The 17561-nt window shown below is 32.6% G+C and overlaps 1 protein-coding gene across 15 annotated transcripts in view; it reads left to right on the top strand.

Annotated features, from left to right (window-relative positions):
• LOC143250878 (5'-nucleotidase-like) overlaps nucleotides 1-17561 on the top strand; it is a 71364-nt gene that overhangs the window by 47429 nt on the left and 6374 nt on the right. For all 15 annotated transcript variants that reach the window (XM_076502023.1, XM_076502016.1, XM_076502028.1 and 12 more), the window contains 6 exons: nucleotides 1265-1360; nucleotides 2020-2187; nucleotides 2781-2953; nucleotides 3574-3651; nucleotides 4935-5062; nucleotides 8638-8836. In XM_076502023.1, the coding sequence (XP_076358138.1) occupies nucleotides 1265-1360; nucleotides 2020-2187; nucleotides 2781-2953; nucleotides 3574-3651; nucleotides 4935-5062; nucleotides 8638-8836 (842 nt within the window). The remainder of the gene's footprint in view (nucleotides 1-1264; nucleotides 1361-2019; nucleotides 2188-2780; nucleotides 2954-3573; nucleotides 3652-4934; nucleotides 5063-8637; nucleotides 8837-17561) is intronic.

Raw genomic sequence — 17561 nt, 5'->3', positions numbered from 1 at the left:
CTTTAACAATTTTTTGGGTTCTAACTCGAATATCGGAAGCCATGACCCCCTCCATAGCCCAGTCAGTCCTTTTGAATTTGGTCTCACTGACTTGAAGAATGGGTGTTAAAGGAAACCTTGTAATAGGTAATTATATAAAAACTGTTTTATATTCCAATAGTACTTGAAAACATACATTTTAATGCTAAATGTGTTTAAAAATGTTTCATGGAGCTATAAAAAAAAGAAAAGTTGTAATTTTACTTTGAAGCTATTAATTCACCTCTTCTATTAATGCGAATGATTGGTTGATTAACAAATGCAAAACTTCAAAGAGTTCAACCATTATATATGAGAGACTACATGTTGGCATTATTTGATTCAGTGTTCAAGCCCAAGTATTTTGATAAGTTCCAGAAGTGATCACTATTGTGAATCGTTGATAGGGATGAAAAAAAGCAGCCAAAATGAGATGTTGTAAGAAAATAGTAAATCATCAAATACAGATTTCCTGTATGTTAACCAAATGTAGACTTGTAACAGTTCTTCATAAAAGTAATTAGACCTAGCTTCATGTGTATGAAATTGAACTCAAATCTTAAAAAAGTACACAAAATTGTCTGGAACTTATCAAAATTATCTTTGCTTAATTATTGCCATTCTCTTTCTGGAATTGCTTGCTTATGATCAGAACAAGCTTTCTTTTTTCATTGTGTATATTTGAAACTACTGTGTCAAAACAAGATACTTATATAGCAATATACCTTTGTTGTCCAAAATTTTAATTTTTTCTCATTTGAATTTGTACACTTTGACTTCTGTTTTGAGTCAGTTTGAAAGGAAGACTTCATTAATCACTACAAAACTTAAAAGTATTTTTTAGATATTAAATTATCTTATTTATTATGTTTGAGCTGTTAAGTCTGTAAATTTTTCAGTCAGGTGAGTACTGATGTGTTCTTTTGTAATTGACCAGTTACTATTTTTAAAACTAATTGATTATGTTGTAAACATGAGAATGAATCTTTGAAACCAATAAATAGTGTATTTACTTCAAGATTAATATAATTCTGTATCATTTGCACCAAGCTGTTAATCTAAGAGTTAAGTTTTATTACTTTCTGGTAACACTCGTAAATTTTGTTTGAAAACTTGATAAAGTTTTTTTTACAGACATTATAGATGTAACCTTTATAAAATGTTTGTAGGATTTTGTCTTTCATCTCTTGTACTTAATTCTGTATATGCCTAGGCTATACTGAGTTGCTTTGTTTTTATTGTACAGAGGTTGTGGAAGGAAAGATGGACACACTTCTTGGCCATTTTACTGTTGATCTGGATGGCCGTTTTACCAGCGTTCGAACTAAAGAGACAAATCTTGGTAAGTTGAAAAGGTTTAATATATAAATTAAAACAAGGCAAACTCATATATGAAGCTTTTAAACTTTATCTGAACTAGTTTTTCATTTGATACTCAAGTTAGCATCTGTTTCATGAACTTAAAGTGCTTGAAAAAGTTGGGTTATCTGTAATTTATAAAGACTTTATTTAAAATAAGGACTTTCAAATCTGGATCAGAACTGTTCTTAGATCTGATTGAATTAGTGAATTAACTCAGATACAAAATAAGGACTTTTAGGTCTGAGTGGTACTGTTTTACACCTAACTTGATTTCCTCAGGATTTACTTGATTTAACTGAAATCCATAACTTCTCTAAGAGGTACCTTGCAGAGTTGATTTGTGTAACTTCATAATTTTTCAAAACTCTAAATTCATTTGATAAATAATAATAACCCTAGTGCCTTCACTATGTTTAGTTTCAATCCAATTTTATAATGTCAATCCAAACTTAATTAACGTTTTTATCACCATAACTTTTTTGTTCCTATATTTCAAACTAATAACTTCTGACTTATCTAGACCAAAATATTTGTTATTAGACATTTAGTTTACTGAAAATAATGTTCAACTGAAATAAGTGATTATATTATTGTATAGCATGTACCTTGTGACAGATGGTTTTTGGTTCTTATTTTTAGGTAATTTTATTTGTGACACAATGTTGTCTTCTACTCACTCCGATCTGGCAATTCTTAACTCTGGAACCTTACGTTTAGATAGGATTCACCCAGCAGGGGTTTTCACGATGAGAAACTTAGTGACAATCCTGCCCATGCTGGATCCCCTTATAGTTCTTAATGCTACAGGTAATCACTGGTGTAAAAGTTTGTTTTTGTGGGTTTTTTTTAATGTTACAGAGAGTTAACTGATTTTAGATCATGTCAGAATTTTTAAGGTAGAGGTACTCATCAATAATAGAAAATTTTTTTTCTGTAAGAATGTAATAAAAGGATATTATTCATCAGTTTCATCTCCAGCCTTTTTTTTAACTTGGAAGGGCAGTGAGATATTTAATGGGGTCAAATCTAAGATAAATTTATAATCAGGTTAATGGATGGCATTAGCTTGGAGGGTCAATGGCATTTTAGTGGGATTTTCTTCGATAATGCCAGCTTTGGCTTTCACACAGTTCTTAATCAACCATCTTATACACAGTAAATTAAAATACAAAAAAATAATTCATAATGTATTTAAACAGTCAGCCAAAATTTAGTAACAAATCTGTTGAACAGTATTTGTCAAGAAGCACTGGAACTGGGCTAACCCTTGTTTGAAGAAATATTTGCCTGCTATATAGAAACACTAAGGACAAAAAAAATAAAATAAAATTCTAACTAATAACAAAGAAATATCAATGCTACTTTTTGTTTTACTAAATTTATTTTGTCTCTAACATCAGGGGAACAAATATGGAAAGCTTTAGAGAATTCTGTATCTCAATATCCAAAGCTAGAAGGCAGATTCCCTCAAGTTGCTGGAGTCAGTTTTGCTTTCGATCCAACAAAATGCCCTGGAAGTAGAATTGACCCCAAATATATAAGAATTGGAGATGAGTTTATGAAGCTTGACCAGGTGATTATGTTAGGAATAAGTAATTTGATAAGAATGCATTGGTTGAGAACTGTGAGCTTTATGAATAATGTAGTAGGCACCTAAGTCACAACTGAAAAGAAATGTACAAAATGTGTACATAAAACAGCTATAAAAATTTTCACATATGTTAAAAGAAACCTTCCAGCTAACAATAGAAACAATTATTTTTATTGTGTGTCAATTGTTGCAAGCACAGTGAAGTTGTGTGTAATGTTTTGGGATCAAAACAAAGATAACATTTTCTTTTTTATAAAATTAAAACTAGGAACATTTTAGGAGAACATAGGAAGACATAAAGGTAAGTAATTGAAACCTAAAAACAAAAGGTAAGCATTTTCAGTGATAACAAACATATGCACAATTATTTCAACAGATCTAACAAATATGTAAAGATCTATGAAAGTGTTAACCATTTTAAACTAAACACTTTCAAATCAGTTGAGCCTTTAAACACTTAAAGATGGATTAAACAAGTTATCCTTAGCATTGAGTACTCTAAGGTTGTTTGAAAAAGTTAATATGTAACGATATGCAGGAACTGTGTATATGTAGATGATGTGAATTAGTCAGTGTTGATTTTATTAAGTTGTTTGTTCCAGAAATACAAGTTAGTGACAAAGAGCTATCTGGCTCAAGGAAGAGATGGATATGATGCACTCAAAGATTGTGAAGTTCTGGTGAGTATTGATCCTATCCTAAACTATGCTAACACATATAGTTGTGAGATAATATATTTATGGACTATTTGTTTTATACTCACTTAACTTACAAACAATATGAAGTTTTGAAACATCAGTTTGTGAGAAAATTAATTTATCTCTGTACAACATTTCATATGAAACAGTGAGACATGATTGCAATCAGCATTTAAGACATTTTAAGATGCGAGTATATCTAATCAAGAAATTAGGCTTATGATACTAGCTCCCTCTGGTTTTAAATGTAACTAACTTTTAATACAAATAAAATGGTACTCCTGATGTTTTATTAATGTTAGGTTTTAATTCTTTGATTCTTAGTACTTTCAGATTTTTTTTTCTGTATTGAATACTCTAATAATTTGTGTTATGTTTTAACATGTTCATTTATGTTCAACTTTTTGTTTTTCATTTTTCTTGCATTTAGTCTTAAGTTTCCTACCTGCTTCTGCTATAAAGAAACATTTGCAGTCTAAACATTTTATTTTATACACTGTGACATTGCCATATTTTTATTATTATATAACTTTAGTAGACAACTTTTAATGTTATTTCCTGGTTTTGTTACAGTTTTAGTTTTTATATTTAATTTGTTTTCACTGATAACAACTACAAGTGTTATTTATCCATAATTAAGTAGCTTCTGTTTCTCTTTTTGGATGTCATGGACACTTTTCTTGTTCTTCTTGTATGTGTCCATTTTATCATGGTTGTTTACTTCACTGTGTCATCTTTTGTTTTAAAATGTTCTCTTATGTTTTGATTTCATTTTTCATGTTTTTGTTGTGAAGTGTTACTACTGGTGTTATATGTCCTTTGAATGTTCTAGTTTTTACTTTATCTTGTGTGGAAAAAACATTTTAGATAAGTTCTATTGTAAGTGTGCTATTGGTTTTATATCATACAAAACTTAAAAAAGAAAATTTCTAAGTTATTTGATCAAAAGATGCCCTCAACGTTTTATGTTTTACTAACAATTCATTTTAGATGTACATGTGTAAATCTTTGTAGTCGTAAGTAACTGGATTGCTCATACTTTACAGTAATGTCACTTGTGGGTGGAAGTTTGTCATTCTTTGAACTCTGTTAATGAAAATGAAAACTTTTATTTCTTCCAGTCTTCTTAAAATATTACACTGAGCACCTTTCTAAAGACAAACATTGAGACATAATTCTGACTTTTAAAAATGTTGTAATAATAATGGTAATAACACTTTTTTGTTTTCAATTTGTTTCGTTTTTTTCTTTTTACCATCATGCAGTTGACAGAAGAGGAAAGTCCAGAGTTACGTACTGCTATAATAAATCACTTTGAGTCCATCAGAGTACTCACAGGTGCTATCCGTCGACACTCTCGTCACCGTCAAAGTCTAGTGTGTTTATCTCGCAGGCAAGATAGGTTACTGTTACTAAATAATCAAAAACCACATTTATAGACTATATATGTAAGATAATATTTAGTATTATTATTGGAAACTTTCTCTTTATAAGTTAGATTTCACAGTGTACTGAAGGCTACAGTAGTTTTAATTAATAAACCTTAGTCTCTAAGCTCATGCACTTGAAAAAATCTTTAGAAAATTGAGTTTAAAGATTTTACAGATTAAAAATATCAAGCTATTAAACTAATTAATAGAGTGTGTGTGTTTTCTTATAGCAAAGCCATATTGAGCTATCTGCTGAATCTACCAAGGGGAATTAATAGAGAAAACAGTTTTCTGATTTGTTACCAATATTCACTCACACAGTAGCTTTTCTTTTTCCTAATGTGTTGTAAAGAAACTTTCTCACTTGATGCACTAGCCTGAATATCCCTCTGTTCAGTCTGCTCATTTAGCATGATAGGACATACAACAATCCTCTACCAATACAAGCATGAAACACATTCCCAGAGTACCTGGTTTTCTCTGTATTATGTTATGCATACCTCACTTTATTGCATTGGCACCCTGAGAGTTGGACATGCTTTTTGCTTATTGCTGGTTTTCACACATTGTGTGAATTTGTATTTGGTTTCATACATGCTCATATTATTATTTTTTTCATGATTAGTGTGAATTAGGAATTCACAATTTTATGTGACCACCTCTACAGTTTCTGTCCCTTTCTGGAGACATACTTATTCCCATCATCCAAACAACAGGATCAATGCTACCAGCCAAGGAGGTGCAAACCTTAATTTATATATGTAGAAACGGCTGGTTTGGGTTGAGAAAAATTTTTATCCAGAGGAGAGAACAACATTTCAACCTTCTTCAGTCATTGTCAGGTTCTGGCTTGAACTCAGTGTTAGCCTGACCTTTTTGCCATTGACATTTCCCTTACCTTTTATCCCAGAACCTATATTGTGCTCTATCAAGATTATTCATTCCTTTCTAAGACCTCTGCAGCCCAGGGGTGTGAATATTCCTTCACTCACCCCTCCATCCCTTCCCTTTCTCATTGTTATTCTAGATCACGTCCTGACTGCCTCCTTCGTTTGTTATTGGTTTTGTACTGTTTTGTTTCTTGTACATCTTCCTTTCGTAGTTCTTGTTTATTTCTTCCCTGGAATCCTTCTGTGTCTCATAATCCTTTACCCATTATCCCAAATGGTTGAGTTCGCTTACTCTTTCCTTTCCTCTGAAGATTGCATTTTTTGTAGTTTCTCCTCTCATCAGATTCAACATGTCACCATGTCTATGGTGGCTTATTTTTGTCATTCTCTGGAGGATATTGTCTGAGTCAATTGTAGATTACTACTCATACTTTTGTCTCTCGTTACTTGCACCATTTGGATGTATCTATTTCTTGTGGATAAAATCTCAAAATTGTGGTGATTTTCTGTGCTCCGATTTGATTCTGGCTTGGGTAAGTGTTTTATTTGCCTGCTATTTTGTCTTACAGGAACCTCTACTTTTTTTCAAACATACTTGGATCCTGCTCAGTGGTGAGAATTACTTGGTCATGTATGCTTTACTTGAACGTACGTCAACTACCTTTACTATTGAGATGGGATGTTCCACAATACCTCTAGCAGCTTACCTAATGGTGTACATACTTATATTTCTTTGTCATATACTTAATATACCATCACTCATGAACTATCATGAGTAAAGCAGAAGAAAATTGCTGTCCATTGTTGCTTTTCCCTCAGTTGAATAAATTGGGAGTGGTCTGTTTTTTTAAAATAAGGTGTTTTGGTCATCTATTTCACTTTTTCCACTGTGTTTCACCTCTGGACTTTCCACCACTCTTGGGCCCTTCTCATTCTCATGTGAAGTTTGGGAGTCCTTGCCAATTTACAGTTTCTAACTGCTGGGGTGGTGGACCATAGAATCAGGTCATAACATTACATTTAACTATGTTATATTGAGAGGAGGACAAAGCTGGGTATCCTCATTTCTTTTCCCTTCTGGAGTATTGTTCCCAGAGGTCTGATGTGGGAGGAACCTGGCCAGCCACTTCTAGATTTTTCCTTATAATATAGGTTCAGGTTGATAACACCCTGTTCCTGTGATTAAAATCTGTAGATGTTCCTCATCTCAGTAATTCAAGTTGCAGGACATTTCTTTTCCCAGCCCTTGTGGTTGAGTTTTGTAATGCTAGTTGTGGAACATATGATACCTTGCTCCTATAGTTGAGTAGACATTTCAAATCCTACTTGTAATACTGGATGCATGTGATTTCTTCCCTACTCTTAGACTGAGTAGATCTTGTTCTTTTCCTACTCATAATACCAACTACAGGGTGATTTCCTTTTCATATGGTGTAATTGAGACTGGGATGCTGCCCTGTTATTGTGGGTTCAGTTTGGCATACTACCTGACTCCTACAGTTGATGTGAAAGTCTGTCTGGTGATGACTGTTTGATTACCTCCTCACTGTAATTCCAGCTGTTTGCAATGTGTCACTTTGTTGTTCTTTTTGTATTTGAGGTTTATTTATATATTGTTCATGGTCCACTTTCCATGCCCACACTCCATCATATATATATTTTTTTCTGCTACTTTCACTCTAACTTCTGCCTTGTAACACCAAACAGGAGGTTGGGGACTTCATAATGTTTTATGGGACCTTTCATAAGCAGTTTGATCCTATTTCGCAACAATTCACTTCTTTGAGTGTGAAGGACATAGTTGTTTGATTTACCATGGTGGGTCTCATGTTTTCTCTGTTAAACCACTCCCCTTACCTGTTCAATGTAGGATTGTAGCTGCTGTGAGAGAGGAGGGATGTATTGTATTGGAAGCTTCATTTTCTTACACTGAAAATAGATTTCTGATGGATACTTACCTCCTCTCACACACTTCCCATCCTTCTTCCATGTATTGTATTGGAAGCTTCATTTTCTTACACTGAAAATAGATTTCTGATGGATACTTACCTCCTCTCACACACTTCCCATCCTTCTTCCCTGTTTCTGTTGTTCTTCTGTCTTCTGATGTGCCTTATTTTGAAAGTGAAATACATGTAATGTAATACAGAGGGAACCAACTGCATTGAAGTGTATGTTGCACTCCTATTGATGGAGGGTTGTTATATGCATGCTGAATGAGTAGTTCAAACTAAGGGGTACATAGACTGGTGCATCAAGTGACAACATTTCTTTTCAGTTCATTAGGAAGCAGAATTAGATCTATAAAAGCAGCTGTGTGAGTAAATATCTATTGGAAATTATTCTCAGTGTAAGAAAACAATAAAATTGCTGATCAGTTAGTGCAGGTTATATAATGATTGCAACAAACTTTTTTTAAGAAAGATTTTGAAACATATTTACATTACAAGAAGACCACACAAGTATAATATATGAATTTTTGGTCTGTTAATTAACTTTTTTTCATAAGTGTACAATAAATTCTGCTATATTGGTATATGCATATAGTGATAAGGCATACATACCTTTTACCCAAGAAATATTTTGTCTTTCTTCATTAATATCTCACTTAAAAACAAAAAATTTATAACACTTATGCTTTCTTTTAGGCACAGTATCGTTAAAATGTGTGAGGACAGTAACCGTCAAATTCATCGTGCTCCTCTACAACGTGGGACTAGCTTGGATGCAGCAAGTAAACGAAAACTGTTTCATGCTACAAGACAACCATCACTTGATGACATAGAGCAAGAAACATGCAAGTTGGAGCCAAAAGAAGATGGTCGAATTTCTATCTTGACTAGAGAGGTGAGTTTTGCTATTCAATCTGTGTTCCAAAGAATGCAGCCTAGCTCTCTGTAAAATGTTTGTACTTAGCATTATACCCCAAGATCAGGGTTTTTATTAATTTGTAACTGTTACATGTCTGGTTGCATTACCTGAAATAGACAGTGATGCAATCAGTGTAAGGATTTAAGACTTAGGTGAGAGAAATACTAGAAAATTTATTATTGTAAACACTAATTATAATTGATTCACAATTTTTAAATAGTTTTGTTTAAAACTGAACTTTAATATACATATAACTATATGCTTAGCTCTTACCTATATTTGTGCTTGAAGTACTATCTAAATAGTTATCCACCTTAGTTAAAATACAGTATATAAACTTACTGTGCAAGATTATCAGTGGATATAATCTTAAATATGTAGTCTGCTGTATAAATTTTGTTTGCTTTCTTTCATGTACCAAGATCATCTAACTAATTTTACGAGATAAGCATGATTTAAAAGTATTTACGTTTTGTTTTTTTTTGCTGAGAAAAACATAAAGCTGAAACTCAAAATACAATAAAATAAAATATCAAGTATGTCTTTAACAGCAAAATCACAGAAATAATTACTTTTAGAAAATACCAATTATTTTGTAGCTTGTATAATTATACTTGATGGAATTAAAGCTTTTAATAAGAACCTGATATTAATATATGTAAACTGAATATTTTCATTTTATCATCTAAAGGGAAGATAGCATAAGAAAACGTCTTTATGCTTTTGTTAAGGTAAGTCACATGTTAATGGAAATAAAACCATGGACCAAGTGAGAATGATAAAATTTTACCTGTGGGAGTGATATTTGCAGAAGTAGTATTGACTGAAACTCTTACAGGGATACACTATCTAACTGATTCAAACTAAATAACAGGTGGAATTAATTCAGAATTTAAATTAAAACTTGAAACATACAAGGTGCTCCAGCTCATGTCGTCTAAACTTCACTTATATCCAGAAACAGTTGTGAGAAACTAGACGTTAACTAACAAAAAATTGAAATAGAAAAGGATAATATATTAATGTCAGAACATTGAGGATTACTCATCTGGGATTGATATCTGAGCTTTGTAATGATCAAAATCAGTATTAATGGTTAGTGATATATAAGACAATAACATCAGATATACTGCTAGATAACGTATATAGGTGTTTTATTTCTAAGTTATGTAGTCAAATGTATTACAAGATGACATATCTAGGCATTTTGTTTTTTTAGTTATCTTATAGAGAAGACTGTGTATGTTATATTAAAATAATTTTGAATATACAAGTCAGCAAATCACACATCAAACACAGTGATATAAGGTTGTTGTGGAATAGCATGTAGGTAATATGATCAACTAGAAATTGATCAGTTTTGGAAAGGATACTGTCATCTCTTTCAACACAAAGTATTCATACAACTTAGATCTTAAAGATGTGTTCATATTGGGATTTAGAATTTTCAAGACTGGGATATCTTTCATACTTAAAGGCATTAAAAATACATAGGAATATATATCAACTTGTAGCACCAGGATTATCCAGAAAAAAATCTGCAACAAGTTGTACTTCAGCTATGGTATGGAAAATATGGTGTCTTTTTGTGGAAATCCATAAACACAAAAATTAGTGGGAAAGCCATCCATGTGCCTCAGGTAGCAATACAACAACATAATAAAAAAAGGATCTCTGTCTGAAAGAGACCCACCAGTCATGTATACGAAAGTTGCATTTATGACATATCCATTCAACTGTTGCATACCACAAACAACTGAAACAGATATTCATACTGAACCTAGAAATCCTACAGGGAGAGTGTGCTTTAGACATGGTAGTCTTGTGAAAAGCCTCTCGCAATGGAAACAGTGCAGTAATTCTGTTGTCATGTTGCATGGTTGGCTGCTTTTTAGAGGAATAAAAGGATACCATGCCTCCTTAAAAATTTTGAACTAATGAAATATTTTTTATATTTATAACAATATCTATATTTTATTTGTTTTGGGCATATAGCTCTTGGAAAGCTGCATAATTTTGTAGCAAAATATTCAATGATCTTCATGTTGCACTCTATGGCAATCACTAAGGTGACATCTCGTAGTATATGGTACAGAGTAGTTGTGTCTCCTGGCTCTCTGTGCTGTCACGAAAACAGCTGAACTACACACAATGGAATGAGTCATAATCTGAGTTTTTAAAAAATGAAAACCAATGCAACTCATAAAAAGTGTTTGCAACCACAACGAGCATGCAAGCTTCATAAGGTTATGGTGTTTAGTTAAGGTCTAGTACAAATTCAACAGTTTCTGAGATTATTTTGTATTTTCAGGAATATAAACAAAATTTAGTTTCATTAAGTGATATTTAGTGACTCAGTTGTAAACTGTAATGATTTTTCTTGATTTGGATGTTAGTTCAGATTTTAACAGTTTGAACAGTAATTATGCTTTGTCTGGCGTGATAATGTTACCAACATATTTGAAGTTATGAAAGATTGACTGATTCATATATAAATAAGTTGAGATGCTGAGGTTAAGTACTTGCTTGACTGATCTTTACTTTTGGGGATTAGGGTTAAAATATTGCCAACCCTCTTCTCAATATTAACTCTGAGCCACCATTGGTTGGTAGGTAAAGTGTGACTGGACATGGGAACTTAAATATTTAATAAGGTTGTGGGCTCCAAAATTGTTTTAATGCAATGTACTTTTAATATTTGTAATCTACAGTATGCTTATTATTGAAACTTCTTTAATACCTCTTGTTTTGTGCTTAACCTACAGAAAATGTTGATTGAATTTAGTTTTAACCTAAATTTTGACTTCGATATCTATTTCTTATATAGGCCCCCGCTAGTACAGCGGTAAGTCTACAGATTTACAACGCCAAAATTAGGGGTTAGATTCCCTTTGTTGGGCTCAGTAGATAGCCAGACTCTTATATAGGTTCTTCAAAAATTCAAAATTGTGTCATTCTTAACCTTTTCTTAATGTTTTGTAGGATAACATATGCAAAACAAGATATACTGGTTGTAGGAAAACAGATGCAAAACAAGATATATTGGGTGTAGAAAACACATGCAAAACAAGATATATTGGTTGTAGGAAAACGCATGCAAAACAAAATATTTTGGGTGTAGGAAAATGCATGCAAAACAAGATATATTGGGTGTAGGAAAACACATGCAAAACAAGATATATTGGGTGTAGGAAAACACATGCAAAACAAGATATACTGGTTGTAGGAAAACACATGCAAAACAAAATATATTGGTTATAGGAAAACATGCAAAACAAGATATACTGGTTGTAGGAAAACACATGCAAAACAAAATATATTGGTTATAGGAAAACACATGCAAAACAAGATATACTGGTTGTAGGAAAACACATGCAAAACAAAATATATTGGGTGTAGGAAAACACATGCAAAACAAAATATATTGGGTGTAGGAAAACACATGCAAAACAAGATATACTGGTTGTAGGAAAACACGTGCAAAACAAAATATATTGGGTGTAGGAAAACACATGCAAAACAAGATATATTGGTTATAGGAAAACACATGCAAAACAAGATATATTGGGTGTAGGAAAACACATGCAAAACAAGATATATTGGGTGTAGGAAAACACATGCAAAACAAAATATATTGGGTGTAGGAAAACACATGCAAAACAAGATATACTGGTTGTAGGAAAACACATGCAAAACAAGATATACTGGTTGTAGGAAAACACATGCAAAACAACATATATTGGGTGTAGGAAAACACATGCAAAACAACATATATTGGGTGTAGGAAACACATGCAAAACAAGATATATTGGTTGTAGGAAAACACATGCAAAACAAGATATATTGGGTGTAGGAAAACACATGCAAAACAAAATATATTGGCTATAGTTACCAAACTTTTAATTTAAGCTCTTTCAAAGAGATCATAATTTGAAAGTTTACACTATGCTTTCATGTAAATTTATGTATATATAGTTTTCCCTCAATTGAGCTTATTTGATTATTGTTTGGTTCTGAAATGTTCCTGGCATTTATTATTGTTCTGTTTGTGCACCTGGTGTGATACACCTGTGTGTGAATTGAGCCATTTTATGTGGGTATAAATGTGAGGATGTCTTAACTATTTCCTCAGTTAGAATATGCATTTTTGTCAAATTACATTTTACAGAAGATCTTGAAAAATCTTTTCTTCAGTTGTAATTGTTTAGTTATATTACTTTAATATCTCAGTATTGTTACAATTGAGATTACTTATCCATTTATCCAAAATTGTTACATATATACACAGGCTTTCATAAGGTGTCCTAATTTTTTCACATGACTGTATTTCAAACAGTGTGTAACACTTCATAAGAAGTGTAGTGTGCAATAAACTAAAGTAGCTGAAGTTTTAAGAAAATAAAATGATAGGTAACAATATCTTGGAATGGTTATTATGTGTTAGTCCATAGAAAAATTATGTCTCAATTCAATTATCTTTGCTGTTATTTCAGTGTTTTTTGTTAGTACAATAAATCTGGCATTCTTCACATCTCTTACATTGTTAGAATGTTGTGTTTCCCACATTGACGTGATTGTTCATGATACTGTTACAAGAATATGTTACAGGTGTAACATGGCTACTGATTAATGGGAATAGTTAATTTGCTAATTTAAATTAAGCTGGATGTAAATAACTGTGGTGATCTAAAAATTAAAGTAAGTTTCTTCATGACTTCTGAATGCTTTTGTCTTATTTCTCATTCACTAAGTTAAGAAAGTTTGAGCATAGTATTTTGCAAGTTTTCTTAATATATTTGTATGAAAGAGAGTTTGTTGGTAATTTTGAAAATGTTGGAAAAACACAAAACATGAGGATACATTTTGAACAACAAGTCTCTCACTGTCAGTCTTGTTGAATAATTCTAGAACAACCTCAGTTGTCACTTCTCACCTGAGCTTTCAAAAAATGGTATGGAATCAAAGGAAGGCCTAGTTTGCATGAGACCATTGAAGTCTAACTGAAAACTTTACAAGAAGGCCTACAATATTATGCAGATATATTGCTACACAACAGATTTTATTTAGTTTTCAGTTAAAATTTTGCAAATATTAGGATTTACACAGTAATTTTATTAAGTGTTATTGTCATACTTTTTATAATAATTCTCAAAAGACTTATTATTGAACCTTAAAACACTGATCATTACTTGGCATGTTGTAAGAACATGACTCACTGAAAAAGAACTAAAACAGGGGTACAGTTCCCCTTGGTGGACCCAGCAGATAGCCCGATGTTTCTTTGCTATATGAAAACACACACACTAAAAATAATAATTAGTTTTTGCAGAGTGGTCAGATAAATATCCCAAAATCAATTACCAATTGTCTGATTCATGTGACAAGCTACCCTTGTGAACAGTGCATAATACATTGTCGTGACACATTTTACCTTTGAATGTATTCTTTTGGATGATTTGTTAAAAATATTGTGATATCCAGCAACGTAAAAATAACAGCTTATTTCTACCATAACAGTTGCTACAGGCTACTTTCATTTGTAGTTGTAGGCCTAAGTGCACAAAAAAACAACATTTTAACAACAATTCAGAGACTGTAGTAAGTATGTTTAACTCGCAAGTAAACTTACAGAATTTCCTTGCTAACATATGCAGTAAAATTCACTTTGAACAACTTTTTTGACACTGAATTTGTAAACTCACTGATTACTCATATTTATTGTACATTTGTGTTCTTCCAAATTCCAGTTTATTACATATTCTTGGATTTTCTAGGAATTCTAAGACAACATTTATGAAATTCTTCGAACTAACATCATTATTATAATGATTAGTAGCTCCTTTTAGCAAACAACTAAATTTTAACATTGAAAATATAGCTTACAACACTGCTCCCTTTTTAAATTGTAAGCAAAACTAATACACACAAAAAAACATTAAATTGGACTGTCCATCCACCAAATCTTTTTTTTGTGTGCATTGTTGTCTCTTCAATGACCTATTGTATGCAGATGGAATAACTATTTATTCTTTTCATCACTAGCTGTTCTTTCACTGAGAGAACTTTTCTTAGGTAAGCATTTGAGTGAATCCAGTGGCAACTATGTTTAGGGGAAGTAGTTTCAATAGGAACTGGGGAGCCCTCAGAAAGTTGAAATTCTGCTCACAAATTCTTCTCTGGATTTATACAGTTGGCCATTTTCTCACTGGCATACTTTGGAAAGTGATTTGGAGTTTGACCTTTTGTACAATGGAGGTTGTACAGCCATATCATGTCACTTTGTTGAAAACATATCAGCTTTAACATCAGCATGACATTTCATCTTATAACCAGACAGGTAAAGTCATGTATGACATCAATGGTGAATCTTGGTCTACCTGCATATTCTATATGTATCTGATCAGTTACTGTCTTTTTCTAGATGCGAGTACAGAATGTCCAATGACATTTTCAAGCTCCCTCCAAAATATCACTGATGATAGTGTGTTGTGAATTTTCATTCACAAAAATGACTAATTGGTTTAAAACGTGTCTTCTTTGTACCTCTTAATCATACCATCAGATGAGTAAAGGGCTCTTGTCCAGGTCTTTTCTCAATACGAGGATTTTCAAAATGTTCACAAACAAAACTGATACAAAATTTCTTCCCTAATCTGAGTGTCATTTAATAGGCACCTAAAACCTTGAATTATTTGGCAAGTGTCCTCGTTAGAATGTCTTGTTAAGAACAGTACATGCTTCTGGCTATTTGATGAAATAATCAGTCAGAGCCATGATGTATTTATTTTTACAGTTACTCATAAAAGCATGTCGACAGTAACTCTTTAATAGTGCCCCGCATAATAATGCTGAAACTGCTCATGATATTTCTTTTATGGACAATTTTTTGCTCATAATATACTTCATGAAATTGTACACCATGTTTTCATATTTCTGATACTTAACCCAATATAACTGTTCTCTTGCTCACTCCATTGTCTTCTTAACATTGAAGTGTCCAGCTGTTGGAAGGCTGTGAAGATAGCAGTGCTTCAGAATGTAAGAACTGTGGAAGTAAAAAAAATGAAGTCATTGTTTCTGTCCAATGGCATCTTTTCACTTCCAATGTAACAACCATTTTTGTTGTTGTAATAAATCTCATTATGCCAGATACATCTTCATCCGTGGGCTCTGTGGAACAACTGTTTTCTACACTAATCTTGCCCAATTGAGTCATTGGCTCCAACCTTGTATCTCTTTTTTGAGTATCCTTCAGTTGAGTGTTGAACGACATTAATTCTTCACCATTACTTATGGACTACACTCTGTTGTACTTTAGGTTGGTCATCTTTATCTCCTGCTTCCCTCTTTTTTACAATGTTTACATTCTTCGTTAAATTATGATATCAGAAATAATGAGTAAGCATTTTCTCAGTTCCACCCAGAGTGGTATACAATATTAAAGTTCTCAGACCTTCTAGACTGTAAAATTCACCAGCCACTTCAACACTTCTCTCTGGAGTGTAAACTTTTGTCCATATAAGTATTGATGGTTTAGATCTTGAACAACACTTACTGGTTCTTTTTAAATTGTACAGTAGCTCTCTTTTGCACCATTCATTACTTTTCTTTTCACAGGCACTCGCGGGTTACTTTCTGTGTTGTACTTATGGCAACACTGCTCCCATTAACCAATCACTGATATCTGAATATTTTAAATTATCTAGTGAATATAATAAGTCCAGTCCAGGTATGATAATAACTTAGTTTATTTCTTCAACATTTCTACAAGCTTATACACATTGTAAGTTGTAGGCATATGTTTACATATTATATTTATTACGACCAGATGAAAATAAACTGACTTTCATGGCTGAGTGATAAAATAACTGAACATATGCAATAATTAAAACAGATCTATGTCTTCACTTGGTTTGTTTTGAATTTCATGCAAAGCTACTCAAGGGCTATCTGCACTAGCCATCCCTAATTTAGCAGTCACCCACCACCACTTGGAGACTGTTTTACCAAAGAATAGTGGGATTGGCCATCACGTTATAACGCCCCACGGCTGAAATGGCGAGCGTGTTTTGAGTGATGGGGATTCGAATCCATGACCTTCGGATTACAAGTCGAGTGCCTTAACCACCTGGCCATGCTGGGCATATCTTCACTAAATGACTGAAAATAATAGTCGTTTGCTATTCCTTGTATTTATGAGCCTGGCATTGCCTGGTGATTAGAGTGCTCGACTTGCAATGTGAGGGTCATGGATTCGAATTCCCGTCACACCAAACGTGCTCGTTCTTTCAACCATGGAAGCGTTATATTGTGATAGTCAATCCCACTATTCGTTGGTACAAGAGTTGGCAGTGGATGGTATTGACTAGCTAATTTTTCTTTAGTCTTTCACTGCTAAATTAGAAACAACTAGCACACAAAGGCCTTGTGTAGCTTTACGTTATATTAAAACCAAACTTTGTATTTATAATCTACTCTAAATACTTCTTTAATTTACTAGATTTTTGTGACGTCGCTTTTAGAACTTTCTAGGCCTACATCCCTAAACTTTCTTGATTTCAACGTTGTGCACCCTCTAGGTAACATTAGATAACATGATAAAAGTATGTAATTTATAACAATAATATACTTCATTAGAAATGTTGTACGTTTATGCTTTTATTTTAGTTTCTTGAAGATTAATCGGTTGAGTATTGCAAGG

The sequence above is a fragment of the Tachypleus tridentatus genome, chromosome 5, assembly GCF_004210375.1.
Source record: "Tachypleus tridentatus isolate NWPU-2018 chromosome 5, ASM421037v1, whole genome shotgun sequence".
NCBI lineage: Eukaryota > Metazoa > Arthropoda > Merostomata > Xiphosura > Limulidae > Tachypleus > Tachypleus tridentatus.
The sequence above is the reverse complement of the archived record's forward strand: the minus strand, read 5'-3'. Positions and strand labels throughout refer to the sequence as shown.